Source organism: Coturnix japonica, chromosome 11, assembly GCF_001577835.2.
Source record: "Coturnix japonica isolate 7356 chromosome 11, Coturnix japonica 2.1, whole genome shotgun sequence".
Taxonomy (NCBI): domain Eukaryota; kingdom Metazoa; phylum Chordata; class Aves; order Galliformes; family Phasianidae; genus Coturnix; species Coturnix japonica.
In genome coordinates, this window is record NC_029526.1 from 1,152,422 (window position 1) to 1,170,417 (window position 17,996).

Below are 17,996 nucleotides of genomic sequence, written 5' to 3' on the forward strand. Positions count from 1 at the left end.
GCCGGCTCCCATTGGCCCGAGCGCTAGGACGGATTCCGGATGGCTTCGACCAATCAGCGTTCGCTCCTCACTCGGCGCTCAGGGACGGCGGAACGCTCTGTGAGGGTGAGGCGCGCCGATTGGTCAGCCTTCCCGTAGCCGTGCGCTCCGATTGGTGGAAAGCCGTGCGGAGGGGCGGGACCTTCGGCGCGTTCCTCCCCCTCCCCCCCCCGCTGTGGTGCCGCGAGGGGGCGGGGGAGGGGAAAGGCCGCGACGTGAGCGCGCGACCCTGTCCGCCATTTTGTAGCGCAACGGCGGAGACCAGAGGAGAAAAGCGCGAGCGGCCGCAGCCCGGCGCCTTGCTCCGGCCCCGCCGCCACTGAGGTGAAAGCTGCGGGCTGGGCCGCGGGTACCGGGGCCGTCCGAGGGGGGGAAGCAGTTGGAGGGGGAGGGGAAGAGTATGGCGGAGGTGCGGGGCCGGGCGGGAGGAGCGCGGCCTGTGAGGCCTGAGGCGTTCGTTGTGTGGGGGCCTGCGGCCTAGCGCGCCCTGCAGCCTCCCTAACGCTGCTCTGTGCTGACAGAGCGGAGCGGCCCGGCCCAACTCGGGCTGCCCCCCCCCTGTTCCCCCTTCACCCCCCGTTCCCCCTCCGCTTTCCTCCAGAGGCGGATGAGGGTCCTGTGTTGAGGCCCCTGGGCCGTCCCCTGTCTCGGGGTTGGCTGTGGAATCGCTCCTGCCCGGCTCGGTGGGCCCGGCTGAGCCCGCAGCATCACAGCGCCGCGGGGCAGGGAGCCGTGCTGCCGGGAGGGGCCGCAACAGTTGGCTGTGCTGCCTTGGTTGGATTAGTTCTGAGTCTTTGAGCGGACCTCTGCGAACAGCCCGGTTTCTGACTATCAGCAGATCACGAGTGGTTGGTTTGGGCTGATTTGTGCCTGTGTTTACAACAGAAATGAGGTAGCGTTAAAAAAAAACAACACACGGCTGGTACTTGAAGGCGTTGGAGCTCTGGAGCCGGTTGCCCAAGGAGCCTGTGGAGTCTCCTTCTCTGGAGTTACTCAAGGCCCCCCTGGCCGCTTTCCTGTGTAAGCTGCTTTAGCACGGGGTTGGATTGGAGGATTCCCAGAGGTCCATCCCAGCCCCTGCAGTTCTGTGATTAGTTTTTAGACACATCTCCAACTCACACCTGGCTCTGACCTTTCAGAAGGAAGTGTGCCATCTGCTCTCAATGAAACTTTCTTTTCCTCTTTTAAAGCAGGCAGCAACACAGGTGTGACCCTGATAAGTCGCTCCTAGCGCATGTAATTTGAGTGTTTCCTGTTTCTAAGGTAACCACATTGGCACTGACTGAATTCATAGGTGGGTCAAGCCTGGGTGAGGTGACTGTCACAACCAGGAAGCACACTGAGCTGGTAGTGAGTACATAGTGGAGTGTGACACTCTTTCTAGAGCGTTCTTCCCTGTGTGTGTTGTTTTCTGGCATTAGCCATTCATCCTATTGGCCTGCTTTCTTGAAGACAGGCTCACAACAAAATCACTTTATCACTCTCCTCTTTGGAGAAATACCTCATCGTGATTATCCATGTAGTGTAGCACAACCCAGAGTTTGGTTTAAAGTCATTTTGGAGTTGTTTTTCTCCTTACGTAGCTGCTAAATGTGTACTTGGGATTTGTTTTTGTTCTCCTCAGCAGTGAGGTTTGTTCCTCCTCCTCATCTGCTTCAGGTTAGTAGGGAGTGTTTGAACCTGTTGAAGTGTTTTGGCCACACCTGACTACTGGTTACATATTAGCCCTCTCTATCCTGTGCCTTTGGATTCTAGCCTACAATTGTATCCCACTTATACTGTAACCCAGCAGAACTTTGCAGCATTGAAGTGTTCCATGAGCTGCCCAGTCGTGTGTCTGAGGTCTCATTCAGTTACTCTATCGTAGTCCCTATAACTGCAAGTAGCAGTTTGGGTAGGAGGGTCCAGGCCTGATTGTTCCTAACCTGTCCAGGATGGAGATTTGCCCCAAGCTCTCAAAGCTGCTTGAATTCTTGAGGCCAGGGTGGGGGGATTGGTTCCGACTAAGAATATGCGCATCTAAAAATAAAGCCTGCCTTGCATAGCATTCATAGCTTCCTTAATCAGTCCCATAGAAATTTAAGTTCGGTCTTGCATACAATGGCCAGGGGGGTACCTGTGCCCTTCTGCTGTGCTGGGTTTTGGGTACTGCGATAAGTTTGGGCTATTGGAAGCTTTGAAGTGCTGTCAGTCTCCTGCTGGTGGGAAGCTGCAAGTAGCTGTGTACTGCGATACATACCACGCCAGCCATATATTTAGAATGTAGATAGGAAGCTGCTTCCTTCAGCTATTGTGTTCTGCCCTTGAATCAGGCTTTGCTTCTGCTTCCTTGGAAAGGAAAGCCCTGCTTTGACTGTAGTGTTGTGCACACAGAGTTGGTGGTCTCTGCTTTCCAGTGATGCTGTAGCTGGGCTGTGTCTGTGCTCTGCGGGGCTTAGTGCAGCAGCACGGAGGGTCAGGCTGTAGGCACGTGCTCTCCTGTGGCTCAGCCCAACTCTGAAGTCCTGGGATACAGAGGCTGATGTGCGGTGGGGTGAGTGTTGTTGTGCTTGTATGTGCTTGTATGGCCAAAGCAATGCCATTTCTCTTACTAGCAGCCAGAGATGGAAACTCTGAAGCTTGACTTATTGGCTGAAGAATGATCAGGTTGGGGAACTGCTGAGCAGCCCTATAACCTCTGTGCCCCTCCCCCCCCTTTCCTTACAGCTTCAGTGCTTCCACCCCTGGGAAAGGAAACAACAGGGCTGCATCCCAGAGCCGCTTCCCTTAGGATTCCTGCGACTGCTGGTTGTGCAGAACTTGCTTTGGGATGCAACCGTATCGTGTTGGCAATGTGTGATTTAACAGATGAGATGTCAAGTGCCAAGATTCGTGTTGTCATAGGAATCTATTAAGCTGGCACGCTCTGCTGTTGTCGCTCACTGGAAAGCTGTTTCTCTAGGAGCCAAATGTTAGGGTTAGTTTATTGCAGCTCTTTGTGTGTGTTGCTCATTCACAACCACTTGTTTTGCTGCGTGCCTGGAGTGCGATGCTATTTGATAGCAGCGAGGCAAAACGTTACAGGGCTGGCCAAAGAGTGTGTCATCTCCTGATTGATGCTTGGAGTGACTGTGACCTCTGATTGTTGCTGTGTGCTGCCTCATTTACTATGCATCTCGTTTTCTTCTTTCTCACAGTGCTGAAAGGGAGGTCATTCTTCCAGCCAAGCTGTTTGCTGGCTCCTTCAAGCTGCCAAAGTGCAGAAAGGAAGAAGTGGTTGGGTGCTGTAAAAACAACTAAGCTTGTGTTGCAAAAACTTTGTAATGCTTTGCTCTCCTGGCGGGTGTCATAATATCAAATGCTTTACATAAGTTAAGCCTTCAAAAGTGTATTATCAGTATTGTTAAGCTTCACTTGACTTTGGTTTGCAGTTTAGCTTATAAGCAAGAAAAAGGAAGCAGTTCTGAGGCTGTTGGGTGTGAAGTGCAGAGGAACCACCTTTTGATATTAGGAAAAACCTTAAAGTTGTTCATATCAAAATAAACAGGGAAATACTTGTTATAAATGTTACCAGTTACAGTAACACAGTGCCTGGAACACAGCTGTGAAGTTGCTGCTGAACTCAAACCTGCTGCAATTTTGTCTTGCAGGTGCCATGTTTCTGTACAGACGAAGGCAACTGAGAAAGAGCTGAAGAAAGTAACGCAACCAGATACAGGCTAATTGGGGGAAAAACAATTAACCTGTCTCTGAGGTGACTAAAGGGGAATAATGGTGATTTTGCGCCGGGCTCGGCCGCCTGCTTCCGCCCCAACCAGCAATGAATCTTGACTCGCTCTCGCTGGCCTTGTCTCAAATCAGCTACCTGGTGGACAATTTAACCAAGAAAAACTACCGAGCCAGCCAGCAGGAAATACAGCACGTAAGTAAAGCAGCGATGCGACAGGGGAAGTCTTGGAGAGAAAGAATGGGAGTGTCAGGTGGAGTTTCTCTCCTTGATTGAATTTCGCTCCACGCTGCTCTCCTGTGCACGGCTCTGTGCTGCAGGACGGGGAGCTGCAGCCTCCCATGTGCTCCTGCTGGATTCATCTGTTGGGTGGTGGAGTACAGCAACCAGTTGCTCCTCAGAGCTGAAAGCAGTGAGACTCTGTGGCTGTGCATCAGGATCAGCTGCTGTTGGTGGAATATGGCATGCAGAGCTTGCCTAAACTCTTTCAGTTTCATTTCTTCAGCTTCTGGGTGCTCTGTAAGAGCATTAGGTGGGAGAGGAAGGGAGATGTATTTCCTTGTCAGAGTTGTTCCACTGAAAATGAGAAGATGTGGTTAATCTGAATACCTTCACCTACCTCAGGTGGAAGGGTTTTGCTCCTTGTTTTATTTCATGCTGGTAAGTCAAGTGAGCTTCTGTGGCCTTGGGTTTATAGGCAGAGTAGCTGTAGCTTGAAACAACAAAAAAAACCTTAGGGCTGGGCAACAATTCTGGTTTGACTGACCCTTTTAAATATAGTGCTGATTGCAGGATGGGCTGGAAACAGCTGTCAGCAGAGGAGAGTTAAGGAGTATTTGAATGCTACTGAGTGAGTTTCAGAAACTACTTTCAATGGGTATCCAGCACATAGCTGGGCCATTTGAACATTTGTGCTCACATTGATGATGAGGGCAGAGGGTTTAACCACAATCCATTCGTGGTAAAGGTGGCCTTCTTTAAAAGTGCAGTCATTTCTTCACCAGAGGTGACAGAGGGCAACTCCTGCCATGTTGGGTGCTTAGAATCATCTCGTAAACTGGAGAAATGGAACATTCCTTTTGGAACTTCTGTGAAGTTTGCATGTTTTTGCAAGTTCAGTACTTGCAAGGGTGTGAAACGCTGCTGTCCTCAAGTCAGCCTGTTTCAACAGATGAGTGGCTCCAGAAGCAAGGCGTGACTGAGGTGTGACTTGCAGATTTAACATGAAAAATTACACCAGCTTAATAAATGTCAAGGTTTGGGAGAATATGTGATCAGTTTTCTTTTACAGCAGGAATACAGATCTCTAAAATGGGGACAGGTTCTTCCTTATCCTTCACCAGGGGCCCCTTTATTGTGTTGAGTGAGTGGAAATGGCTGGTTTGAATATACGTGGCTGTAACACAGAATGCAGTACTCAGTTCTTCAAATATCCATGCTCCCCTTTTGCTTTTAACTTGCTGGTATTACTTTACTTCTGTGTCATCTCATGCAGTTTATCCTTAGGTGGTTACAGGGGATATGTGCATGCTTGAGCTGTCTCCACCTTGCTTGCACTGCTTGGTGTGAATGTTTGGCATAACTCAGTTTTACCAGGCTCATGCCTAAGCACACAGAGTATGTGGAAAAGCATACTTGCAACTGTTCTTTTCACACATGATTAGTGAAAATAGCCTCTGATCTTAAGCTGCTGGCTTGCTTCCACTTTGTGCTTCTGAACAAGATGCCAGAGACTTTAAATGCATCACTAGGGAACGTAAAGGTGGCAGAGCTGATTTGTTTAGTGTGCTTTCAGTGACCATCTAATGATGGTGATGCTTTAAGACTGCTTTAAAATAATCGAACATGTATTTAAGAAAAAAAATTTCTATGCATTTTTTGTCTGAAAGGTGAATTCAGGAGTGACTTCCTTCAAAATGGGTTTAGTGGTTTCCTTTCTCCTGGATTAGTGGTGAGGAGAGAAGGGCTTTGAGGGCAGGCTCATCTACAGAGCAGAGCTGTCTGCATTCTGATGGACAGAGCTGGGTGGCAGTTATATCTGAGCTGAGTCTGTGTTTGCCTGAGCAAAATCCAGTTTGTCTGTGTGATAAATGCAAATACATGGGGTTCTACTACCTGTAGCTTATAGTGAAGCTTGGTTTAGTGGTTGCTAGAAGCAGGCATGTTTCATACAGGAAAGGTAGCAGTAGTGTCAGTAGTAGAGCTGAGAAATGCCTGTGCTGCACTTCCAGCCTTTATTTCCCCCGACCACATGTTTAATTTTCAAATGCATAACCTTCTGAAGTTACTTCTAAACAAGGAAGGAATCTAATTTTGATGCAGAGATGTACTGATAGCTTCAGTGTATACAGTTCTCTTTAGCATCCATCTGCTTTGATGAATTGATCACGGTTCTAGCTCAGTAGAAGATGGATCCAGCTTCATGCCAGCCTTGTTACCGTGTCTAAACCTACATATTTGATTGTGACTCCCTTCTGAAGCCTGAACTAGATCAGTGTTTGTTGACTGAGCAGCTTCCTACAAGTCATGGGGGGTGGCTGCCCTGGGAGGCAATACTGTTAGCATGGTTGAAGCTAATCAGCCCCAATGTGGGGCTGCTCTGGGCTGATGTATCACAGGCACATATGTTCTTACCACCAGTCAGGGCTGGTTCTGACTTGGATGTTTCTTTCCAGCAGATCAAAGCTTGGCAGCCACTGGGATAAGCAAAGGGAAGGGAAGCATAGGGTCAGATAACGATAGAAGAATTGAGCTGAAAGCCATCAGTCAGCAGAGCTGACGTGGATGCAGCCTGAAGCAGTGCCATTTGTCTTTTTGCACAAGGAAACCACCAGCAAGCAGGGAGGTTTGTGGCAGGGCAAAGCACTGAACTTGATGGAAGGAGCTGGAGTGCAGGCAGAGGTGCTGGGGCATGCTTGCATGTCTTGTGGAAACAATGGCAACATCTCTCTGATAGATGATAGTTGGATTTGATGTTGGTTGCTTTTATTTGGACAAATAAAGCAAACTACTGGTGATTAAGTAACTGGAATCCTCTGCCAGTATGTATTCTATTAAAAACAAGTGATGCCGTGCAGTTAGAAAAGATTTAAAGAAATGAGTAAACACTGAAAAGATGTGGATCACCTACTTATTGCTGAGCTATAGAATTGGGCTGAATGAGCTCTAATGACAGGGGAGAAGTCAGCCACAGGTGTTCAGCATGTGTTGTTTGCTTTTAAAGTTTGCCAGCGACCAAGTTAGAGATGGTTTGTGTTTATTTGTTATTTTAGTTGGAAGGCAGGAAGCACTGCGTTCCCTTCATGTTTTAAAAGGGTCTGGATTCTTCTGTCACCTTTTATATTTGTAATCTGCAAATAGCTTTAATGACTCTTAGGTTACTGATTAAAAGGGGCAGTGTTATCATTTGTGTTAAAGCTGTAGGTGAATGAACCACTAGAAGCACTGCTGTATCCATGGTATTAGTCCCAGATCATGCTTTATAACTGTTTTCTTCCAATGCTATTTTGGATGTTTTCTTTCAGATTGTGAACAGGCACGGTCCCGAGGCAGACAGGCATTTACTACGCTGTCTATTCTCGCACGTGGATTTCAGTGGCGATGGTAAAAGCAGTGGCAAAGATTTCCATCAGGTAAAGTCTGCGCTCGGGCAGTTGTTTGTTGGGTTTATGTGTGCAAAAGCTGTAACGGTGTGATCCATTCTGAGCATGCAGGGGCTGAAGATGGTGGCTGCAAGTGAACCTCTGTTATGGCACGTGGCTTTTCTATTGCAAACGTCTCTTGACAACTCTTAACTCTCTGAAAGAGCAGATAATAGCAGGAAAAGGGAAGTGGTTTTATGTTGAAGGTGGGAAGATTTAGGTTGGATGTCAAGGGGAAGTTCTTTACTATGAGAGTGGTGAGGTGCTGGAACAGCTGCCCAGACAGGCTGTGGGTGCCCCGTCCATCCCTGGAGGTGTTCAAGGCCAGGTTGGATGGGGCTCTGGGCAGCCTGGGCTGGTATTCAATGTGGAGGTTGGTGGCCCTGCATTCAGCAGGGGGTTGGAGCTTCATGATCTTTGAGGTCCCTTAGAACTTGGGCCATTCCATGACAGCCAGTTCTGTAATCTGAAGACTGTAAACTACTGATAACTGACTCTAAAAGTACCTTGATCTAGGAAGACAGCTTATGTACAATTGCTTTTTTCACTACACACAATGCTTTCCTTGAAAGCCTTTGTCCCAAAAAGCTTTGTCCTAGTTCACTTATGCTTCTGGTATTAGCTCATGTTTTTCATCCTTAAGCAGTATTAGTGCAGACTTGTTAACTCACAAATAAGAAATAACTATTCTTAGATTGTCTATTGCAGTGTGTGAGGGTGCTTACAGAAAAGGAAGCATCTCACATTTGCGAATTAGTTTTCTTTACCATTGAATGGCAAGTGTTTGGTCACTTTCTCTTTTCCTAAAGGGAAAACCAAACAGAGCATGAAGTAAACTTGACTAAAAAGGAACGAATTCAATGACTGCAAGTGACAGTTTAGGCACTGTGCTTTATGTTTAGTTCTACTGCATGTAGTGGAAAGTAGGAACTTTTGTTTTATCGTCCTGTGTCAAAACAATATAAATGATCAAGTTGTTTTGCTCTTCTCAGACTCAATTTCTGATCCAAGAGTGTGCGTCGTTGATTACGAAACCAAACTTTATCTCGACGCTGTCCTACGCCATTGACAATCCATTGCACTATCAGAAGGTGTGTATGTTTGTGCAAAGGATCCTACTGGGGTTCTTCTGTGCTTTTCCTGCTTTGTGGGTTTTTTTTTAATGGCTCAAATTGGTTGTGGTAAAGTTGAGCTTGCCTGTTGTGTTTTGTTGAGCTAGTTACTCAGAGAAAAACTCTTAAGAAATAAATGAAAGCTTAATCTAACGTCTGTTACCTTATGGCTTGTGTGTGACAGATGGTACCATAGTAAATCATCAGTGCTTCTGTTTCTGTCAGTATAAAAGCCATGATGGGGATCTAATTGTGAAGTTAGATTAATACAGGGAAACGGGGAGTAAACTTTTGGTCTAGACACATCTAAAAGTAGTTCTAGAGATTCTTAGTTTTCCACTGTAAGCTGTGTTAACCTGTGGTAGAACAGCTACTAATATTCAAGACATGCAAACAAGCATCTAGATTGCCTGCTGTTACAAGTGAGACTAATCACAAAATAAGCTCCATTTACCTTTTTTTTTTTTCCCACTAATTTCAGAGTCTAAAGCCTTCACCCCATTTATTTGCCCAATTGAGTAAGGTCATCAAATTAAGTAAAGTTCAAGAGGTAGGTGAACCTTCTATTTTCAGTCTTTTTTAGTGTTATATGACTGAGCTTGTTGAAAAGGGCGATGTCTCCTTACTGCTGTGTTTGGATTTGTTTGTAGGTGATATTTGGTCTCGCTTTACTGAATTCTTTCAGCTCAGATCTACGAGGTTTTGGTAAGTGAACGTTTCAAAACGCTGCAGCAAAGATACTGTTTTCCATTTAAGCAGGGGGCTTTCTAAGTAAGTAGATATTTGCATGCATGATATTTGCAGTCAGTGAAGGTGCTGAAGTCTTAAAGCTTCTTTTGGGGAGGGCAAGAGGTAACAAGACTGTCGGGTCTTCTGTGAAGTCAGAGGTCCCTTCCATAAGTGACTTGCTAGGTAATGAGTCAAACTTGAGGTACTGTCTTACTGTTTTAGTTGTCCACTAAGAGTTAAGCTCAGAGGAGTGTGTTATGAAGTCTGTCTTTAAATCTGAACTGTCGTAGTTTGTGACCAACAAACTCAGAGTGGGAGATTGGTACTTAAACAAAATAAATCATTATATTGAAAACAGATTTCAGCTTTTGACTCTGTTCTCTTTTGCGTTCAACAGCTGCCCAGTTTATCAAACAGAAACTCCCAGATCTTTTACGCTCTTACATTGACGCGGACGTCAGTGGAAATCAAGAAGGTGGCTTCCAAGATATTGCAATAGAGGTCCTGCACCTTCTCCTCTCCCATCTCCTCTTTGGGCAGAAGGGAGCCTTTGGGGTGGGACAGGAACAGATTGACGCTTTCCTCAAAACATTACGTAGAGGTAAGTGTATTCTGGTAAATAAGGTGATACTTTTGTTTGCTTGTTTGCTTGTGTGGGCTGGCGCTTGTGGTTCTAACTAACACAGCACAATGCACTGCAGTTGGAAAAACCTGAGCTCCTCTATAGGGTGAGGAATGATCTTTAACATGCTTTTTTTTTTTTTTTTTTTTTTAAAGAAAAGCTTTAAGATCATTAACTTGAAAAAGTAAGCACTGGGTGTTTTATATTAGGTGCAGATCTATGAAATACCAGCAGACTGTGTGGATGTGGTTTCAAGTGAAACTAATTAAATGCCTGCAATCTCCCATTCACCTTTTGTGGTGGCAGGGGATGATGTCAGTGAGATGTGAAGTAGTGTCCTTCCCTTTCCAAAACCAAAGTGGGTGATGTTAACACTTGAGAAGGATGAGAAATTGGTCTCAAAACCTGCGTTTAACTCAACACTGGGTCTGTGCGGAACCAGAGCATCGTATCCTTTGCACAGGAGAGCGGGTTTCTACCATTTGTTTAGGTGTGACTTCTTAGGTTGTGCTTGCTTTAATGAAGATTAGTGTGTTAGCTTCTGGTATTTTCCTTACTTTAATCTGGGAAACTTAGAACTCTTCTCTGAGTTGCCCCAGAGGGTATTGGAGGTATTTTGTGTTGTCTTTAAGACAGTGCTTTGTAAGGGAAGCCTGCCCATAAGTTGTCTTTACTGTGCTGTTTTGCTGTAAACAAAACTGCCACCAGTACTTCTCATCTTCTCAGTGCTGTGTCTTCTTTAAACTAAATTTTCCTGAGAGGAAGAGCGAGTATTTTTCTTCCATCCTCAAGTGCCTCAGTTTGATTGATGGACTTCTTAGGCTGCAGGACTTGATAGCAACTCCTTTGTTTCCTTATACTTGCCAATATGGGGGAGAGCCTTCTTTACCACTTGTTTCTTGCTCTGTGCTCTTTCTGGGTGGCTGCTGTTAATGGCAGTCTGTAGCTGTAAAGCTCCCATTGCAGCTGCTGGTTGTCTTGGGCAGCTGCAGTGAAAATGTTGATGTAGCCTCTTGTACATTCTTGTTTGCTCAGAATATCTGAGAGCCAACAGGGAACTGCTAGGTGGGGTGGAAGAATACTTGGAGCAGCATCTGAATTTCTGCAGCAGCAAGGAAATTCTAATACAGCATTCTGTTTCTGAGTAGCCACTTGCATACAACAGCTTGTTCTGGCTCTTTGACATGACTTTGTTTCATTATGTTTGCCTTTAGATTTTCCCCAGGAGCGTTGCCCTGTGGTGCTTGCACCACTTCTATACCCTGAAAAACGGGACATTCTAATGGACAGGATCCTGCCTGATTCTGGAGGGATAGCCAAAACAATGATGGAGAGTTCTCTGGCAGACTTCATGCAAGAAGTTGGCTATGGCTTTTGTACAAGGTTTGTAGGAAAAGACTTTTTCTATATGGAATCAAGCACTTTGGGTGCTGATGGCTTTCTTCATTTCTCAAGATGCACAAGGTGAAGAAAAAGAACAACTTAAAACAGACAGACTCGTAACAGTTTAATTCTTATTTTGTTTTGCTTTCTTCTGTTGTGTGTAGCTTTTCTGTTGAAGTTGTTCATGATGTTATCATGGTAAAAACTGTTAGCTAAAGATATTTGCCTTCCTTGGGAAGGTTTTACAGACAAGGAGGATGGTCATATTCCTAAAAACAAGATGGTTTAGTAAACATGAGTTCCACCTAAATCCTATTCTGCTCTTATGGCGCACTCCTGGTAGCTCACTGACCACATGAAGTGAATTAGAGAAGAGCTGAAGGTTATTGTGTCTCTTAAGGGAGTTGCCCAATAGCAGCTTCTTGTTTGTACCGCGCTTATCAAAGCATAAACTTTGTAATTAAGATTACTTGAAGCTGTGGAGTATAATTATGATAGTGAATTGCTGGTGATAAAACAGAGTGTCTTGACAGCTGCTTCAGAGCCTGTGCCTGCTTAGGCTTATTTTGGTAGAAATACAGCTGTCTTATACTCACAAAGCCAGGGCAAGTTTATTTGTGTACATACTTAACCCACATTCTCATTCAGAGCGTTCCAGATTCTCTTGGCTATCTTCCCCTTTTCTAAAATGTGAAATATGCATCTCTGTTAGCTAGAGTTGCTAGTGCTGTGTGAAACAGGCTGCCATTTACAGAGCTGTGTAGGCTTGCTGGGAGTGATGTGAGCATGACTATACATCTTTGCACCTAGCACTGATACTGTGCTCCATTGATGGTTTATATATGTGTGTTGAATTGTCATAATTACCAGAAATATAGGAGGAAAAACTAGGTGATAGGTAGAATGCCTCTACTGAGGAACTATTTTGAATATGTTGTAAGTTTATTTCATGCTATATACCTGTTACCTTTCCATAAATAGAGTATTATAGTACAGCTATTAGGGCTCAAGGGGAGTGCTTGTAAAACCTAACCATGGTAACAGGAGCCTACAAACATGTGGCTGCTTCTGGCTTAGGCTCATATTGAGGGCTAAGCCTGTGTTATTTAAAGGAATATGGGCATTACTGAGGTCTGTTTTATCCCACTTCAGTGTTGAAGAATGTCGCAACATAATCATGCAGTTTGGAGTTCGGGAGGTGACGGCTGCCCAGGTTGCCAGGGTGCTGGGGATGATGGCTCGAACCCATTCGGGGTTGACGGATGGTATTCCATTACAAGTGAGTGCTGTACAGTATGGGTTATTTGTATTTTAATAAGCGGGAATTGGGAAATGAAAGCTTAAGAATGTAAGCTTTTATTAGTCAATAATTATACTTCCAAAGGTTCTGTCATAAATTTCTGTAATACCTTCTTGAGTTAAGCATGCAAGTGGTGTCATTACTGTTCTGAAACTCTGCTTTCCTTTGTAGTGAAAAGTTCTGTGGCTGGCAGGCTTAGAGAGTTCTCTATTTCTAGCCAGTACTTGATTGGGTATGTTTAACTTGCAGTCTATTTCGGCTCCTGGCAGTGGGATTTGGAGTGATGGCAAAGATAAAAGTGATGGAGCACAAGCCCATACCTGGAATGTGGAGGTCTTAATTGATGTTCTTAAAGAGCTGGTAAGTTTTCCTGAGTGCCTTGATCTTCATTGCTGAGCAGTTCAAAGAAGGGCATGTCCCAGTGTGAATATAAAGCTTTTCAAGCTCCTAGCAGCCTGAATGGCTTTGAATCTCAGTCTCTTGGCAGCTGGTCAGATCCTTCTGCCTCCTTCTGGAGAGTGTATGAAAGTCTATAAAAGGAATGAGCTGAAGTGCTAAGAAATGAGCTGTTTTAGTTGTTTCGGTTTTAATTTCATCTTTGGAAGGATGGACAGCTTCAAGCTGTCAAGGACTGGCTTCAAGCAATGGCTTGCATCGTGTTTGTAGAACTATCTGAACTTTGTTTTAAAAAGAGCACAAACTGTTTTCAACTAAATGTTGGGTGGATGTTAAGCTGGAGTGGGGTTCTTAGAAGCAGGCAGTGAGGACTGTGATGTTTAAGACTGACTGCTTTCCTGTTTTTTGCATACAGAATCCTAGCCTGGATTTCAAAGTAGTAACCTATGAATTGGACCACCCAGGATTTCAGATTCGTGACAGCAAAGGCCTGCATATTGTGGTGTTTGGCATCCAGAGGGGGCTAGGCATGGAAGTCTTTCCAGTTAACGCCATATACAGACCTTGGAAGCATGCAGAGGGCCAGGTAAGGTTACCAGCATTTTGTTTGTCTGTACGTCACTTAAGAAGCTTCTGAATTTCTCAAGTGGCAGATGTGGGTTTGTAAATATGAATGTTCAGACAAGCCAAGTTTGAGAACTTGTGTCTGCGTTGCTGGGAAGGAGATGGTCACTGGCTCCACATGTCATGTCATTTGTTTTTAGCAGGGTTCTGACTCATAATGCAGCTGCACCAAGCACCTAGTTTACTTGGTTGCACAAGTTGCACAGGCTGGAGCTTTGCAAAATGCAGCTGTGAAGGTGCATGCAACTCCAGCAACCTAAACTGCTTCTGGTTTCTCTTTCCAGCTCTCCTTCATTCAACATTCCCTTATAAACCCGGACATCTTTTGTTTTGCTGACTACCCTTGTCATACTGTTACTACAGACATCCTGAAAGCACCACCAGAAGATGACAACAGAGAAATTGCTACATGGTAAGCCTGCTTTTCTTACCTAGATTTAGAGTAAGACGACTTGTTCACATGTGACTTTATGATCGTAATGCAGGATGATATCTCTATAGCTGTGTGTAAATTCCAGTAAATGAGCTTGTTACTATTTTCCTGTGTTTGATCAGTGAAAGTTCTTGTATTGAACTTCCTGTATATTTCCATAACCTCTGAGAATGTATTATAGTTGTTCCTTTTATTGTTCTGAGAATTCCTACAGATGTATTTTGGTGAATGTTAGGACTGGAGCTGGTGTGATAAAAGAGTTAGGATCTTAAATCTGCCTTTCATAAGATAACATTGGAGAAACTTGCTCTACATACATGAAATAGGTCTTGGGATTTAAATAGTTAATTTGGAGAGCTATTCATAGCATCATAGAATGGGGTTGAAAAGGACCACAATGATCATCTGGTTTCAACCCCCTGCTATGTGCAGGGTTGCCAACCAGGCTGCCCAGAGCCACATCCAGCCTGGCCTTGAATGCCTGCAGGGATGGGGCATCCACAGCCTCCTTGGGCAGCCTGTTCCAGTGCGTCACCACCCTCTGGGTGAAAAACTTCTTCCTAATATCCAACCTAAACCTCCCCTGTCTCAGTTTCAAACCATTCCCCCTTGTCCTATCACTGCCCACCCCTGTAAAAGCCATTCTTCCTCCTGTTTATTGTACAGACAGCTTAAATGCCAGGTACTATAAGCAAACTGCTTTGTAACCTTATGTGGGGGGCTTGTCTGTCTTTTTGTTCTTTTTGTTAGGAAGAGCCTGGATTTGATTGAATCTCTGTTACGGTTGGCAGAAGTGGGACAGTATGAGCAGGTTAAGCAGCTCTTCAGTTTTCCCATCAAGCATTGCCCAGATATGTTGGTATTGGCCTTATTGCAGATCAACACTTCTTGGCATACCTTGCGCCATGAACTCATCTCCACGCTCATGCCGATCTTCCTTGGCAACCATCCCAACTCTGCCATCATTTTGCACTATGCATGGCATGGGCAGGTAAGTGCTTTCACTGCTGCTAAATCTTTACATTTTAACTCAAGTTTGATTTATTTATTTTTGAGAGAGAGAAGCTCACACATTTAATACGTAGAAATTTTAAGCAGTAAGGGGACGAAGTTAATGAATGAACAGTAGGTTTATTTCTATGGATTTCCCTTTCATCTTGAATTTTCTCATTGTACCTACTGGTAGCTTGGTAAATGCAAATCAAAGGAAGGAACTTAAGACAGAGGAACCTTCTGGGATGAGAGCAGAATCTGCGTTAAGGAATGTTTGATTCTTTAGAGTATAGTAGTCAGTGATAAGAAGCTTGACCTCAGTGGTCTTAGTCCCTGTTCACTGCAAAGTCAGGACTGTTCCCTAGCTGAAGCAGTATGAATACTTTGTGGATTTTTTTCTTTTATATATCCTTGAATTGAAGAATAGGAGGTAGGATACAGGTGATGCTTTTTGTATATGGTCCTTAAATAGGAGGAAGATGCAATTTTCAACAGGATAGACTTCAGGATAAAGGACTGAATGATAGCTGCCCTGTGACAGGGTGCTGTTCCACAGCTTTTGGATACTTGTCTTCCACAGATGAGGGGGCTTTATAAGCAAAACCCTTTCTGTCAGCAAAAGCCCAGTTGAGTTGCAGTTTAGGATTGCTGCTGTGTGAGCAAAGAGCTAGAAACTGGTTTTCCTTGTCAGGGTGTGATACTGCACTTTTCACTTTGGGAAATGTTGGGCATAACATTTTCATAAACAGTGTATCTATTCCAAAAGCTGCATGTGTGTAACTGGGGGGGAATTAAACCTCTTCAATCATAGGAAACCTGCAAAGGATGTGCATTCTCATCATTCATAGCCATTCTACATCTTTTAGTTGAGCTCCTGGATAATTTTGTTACCTCATAATAAGAGTCCAACTATGAAAAGAAGTTCTGTAGCTGAGTAGTAAATGTGCTTTTGGCTTTATGGGGAAGGTATCTTACTAAATGTTCAAATAGTTGATCCTTTTCCTACAGACATGAAGTACAATCCTAATTTAATTCTTCTTAGGGTCAGTCTCCTTCGATTCGCCAACTTATCATGCATGCAATGGCAGAATGGTACATGAGAGGGGAGCAGTATGACCAGGCAAAATTGTCACGTATTCTTGATGTGGCACAAGACTTGAAGGTGAGTTTTGCAGAGCACCGTCACTATTTTCTGTCTGGTGTCTTATGCAGACTTGCTCATCTTGCAACAAAGGTTAAGCTTAACTTAGATGTGACTCATTTAGTATAAGGATTGCTAAGAAGCAGTATGATAGAGCTGCTTGTTTCGTGCACGTACTGTAAATCCAGGAAGAGCTTCAACTGTTTTAACCTTGAACACCACTGAAATGGGAACTGTGGAAAATATCCTTCAGGCATTTGTTTGAGGGTGACATCTCTGAGACTGATGGGATGGAGGTTTTTTAAGAATACTATGCTACTGTTTACGTGTTCATGAAAGACTGGAGGCTGCCTGATATCTTTGAGGCCTTTATCACTTCCTAAAGTTAGGTGCAAAATAATTGGGTGTCACAAAGTGCAAGAGCTTCAAGTCAGTTTTGTTTTATTGCTTTTTGCATTCAGGGATGACCACTGGTAGAGGTTCATATAGAAGAATTTAACTCAAAAACCAGTAAGTCACTTCAGGAAGGTGGTAATACTCCCAAAAGCTCTTGCTTATTTGTGCCACAAGCACAAAAACATGTATATGATACAGATGGTTGACTAATAAAGCACAGCAGCCTGTGATAAGGAGATTTCTTTGTTACAAAGAATGTGGAGATTAGAAAGAAAAGAAAGGAGAAAGCGTGTCCTTGTGACTTCACTGTTAGTCTTATTTTTTTTTTCTAGGCCTTGTCAATGCTGCTAAATGGTACTCCATTTGCCTTTGTTATTGACCTTGCTGCACTTGCCTCTCGACGAGAATACCTCAAACTTGACAAATGGCTCACAGACAAAATTCGGGAGCATGGGGTAAAGCAGAACTTATCTTATTTCTGTATTCTATCAGTGACTAACTTAAGTCACTTTCACTTTATAAATAGATTTAAAGCTTTGGGAAAGTGTCCGTGGTCTGATAGTTTCATGCTTTCATTGGGCTGTAATTTATAAATTTGTGTAATTCTTTCCATGATACAATTGCCAAGTTTGAAATAGTGCCTTGGATGTGGATGGGAGTTTGAGATGACTTTATTTTCCACAGGAGCCCTTCATCCAAGCCTGCATGACCTTCTTAAAGAGAAGATGTCCATCTATCCTAGGTGGCCTTGCTCCAGAAAAAGATCAACCCAAAAGTGCTCAGCTTCCTCCAGAAACCTTGGCAACTATGTTGGCATGCCTGCAGGCTTGCGCTGGGTAAGGGTTGTACAGCTTATGTGGAATGCATCATCCTCTTGAAACTCTGTATAATGTTGTATGGCCAGTCTCAGTAGTGTGTTTGTCACTGACACTGAAGCTTCTCTTGTAGGTTACACAACAGGAAGTTGAAATTGATCTTGTCTTCATAGTCAGACAGTGGGGTGATCTTGGTAATTGTGGTGTGGCTGTTTAGTGAGGTACTGGGTTAGTGACTAGATGCTGCCATTTGGACAGAAGAACATGGATCATAACTGAGTGTGGCAACATCATTTAAAACTATGGCAGTATTAAGGGTGGAGGTTTTAATGTTACAATACTGAAACCTGATGTGTAACTTCCGTTGTCTCCTTAAGAATACCGCCTTGAAGTAGTCAAAGGATGGGAAACAGCTGAGTAGTTCTACACATGAGTTAGTTTAGCTAAAATTTAGAAGGAAACTGGGTCCTAAAGAGCTGTAACACACCCCTCCTGGAGCTGAGAGACGCAAAGGACAGGACAGCACAACTTTTAAATACTGTGTTAATTTTAGGTAAAAATAACAAAATGATGCAAAAATGTTGGTGGGCTCACTTAATACTGTCAGGTCAGGGTAGTATTTGACTGCAACAGTATTTAACTGGTAACCAGGAGTAGCCCTGTGTG

General features: G+C 44.2%; 1 protein-coding gene across 10 annotated transcripts in view; it reads left to right on the plus strand.

Annotated features, from left to right (window-relative positions):
- Positions 1 to 228: 228 nt before the first annotated feature.
- CNOT1 (CCR4-NOT transcription complex subunit 1) overlaps positions 229 to 17,996 on the plus strand; it is a 47,907-nt gene continuing 30,139 nt past the window's right edge. For 7 of the 10 annotated variants that reach the window (XM_015873577.2, XM_015873582.2, XM_015873578.2 and 4 more), the window contains exons 1-16: positions 229 to 363; positions 3,669 to 3,940; positions 7,270 to 7,377; positions 8,379 to 8,477; positions 8,980 to 9,048; positions 9,149 to 9,203; positions 9,625 to 9,828; positions 11,064 to 11,232; positions 12,385 to 12,511; positions 12,782 to 12,892; positions 13,344 to 13,514; positions 13,837 to 13,964; positions 14,736 to 14,976; positions 16,021 to 16,140; positions 16,848 to 16,970; positions 17,200 to 17,351. In XM_015873577.2, coding sequence (XP_015729063.1) covers positions 3,839 to 3,940; positions 7,270 to 7,377; positions 8,379 to 8,477; positions 8,980 to 9,048; positions 9,149 to 9,203; positions 9,625 to 9,828; positions 11,064 to 11,232; positions 12,385 to 12,511; positions 12,782 to 12,892; positions 13,344 to 13,514; positions 13,837 to 13,964; positions 14,736 to 14,976; positions 16,021 to 16,140; positions 16,848 to 16,970; positions 17,200 to 17,351 — 1,979 coding nt within the window. In that variant the 5' untranslated portion in view covers positions 229 to 363; positions 3,669 to 3,838. The remainder of the gene's footprint in view (positions 364 to 3,668; positions 3,941 to 7,269; positions 7,378 to 8,378; positions 8,478 to 8,979; positions 9,049 to 9,148; positions 9,204 to 9,624; positions 9,829 to 11,063; positions 11,233 to 12,384; positions 12,512 to 12,781; positions 12,893 to 13,343; positions 13,515 to 13,836; positions 13,965 to 14,735; positions 14,977 to 16,020; positions 16,141 to 16,847; positions 16,971 to 17,199; positions 17,352 to 17,996) is intronic. The other 3 variants (XM_015873585.2, XM_015873584.2, XM_015873583.2) reach the window with 1 other exon arrangement.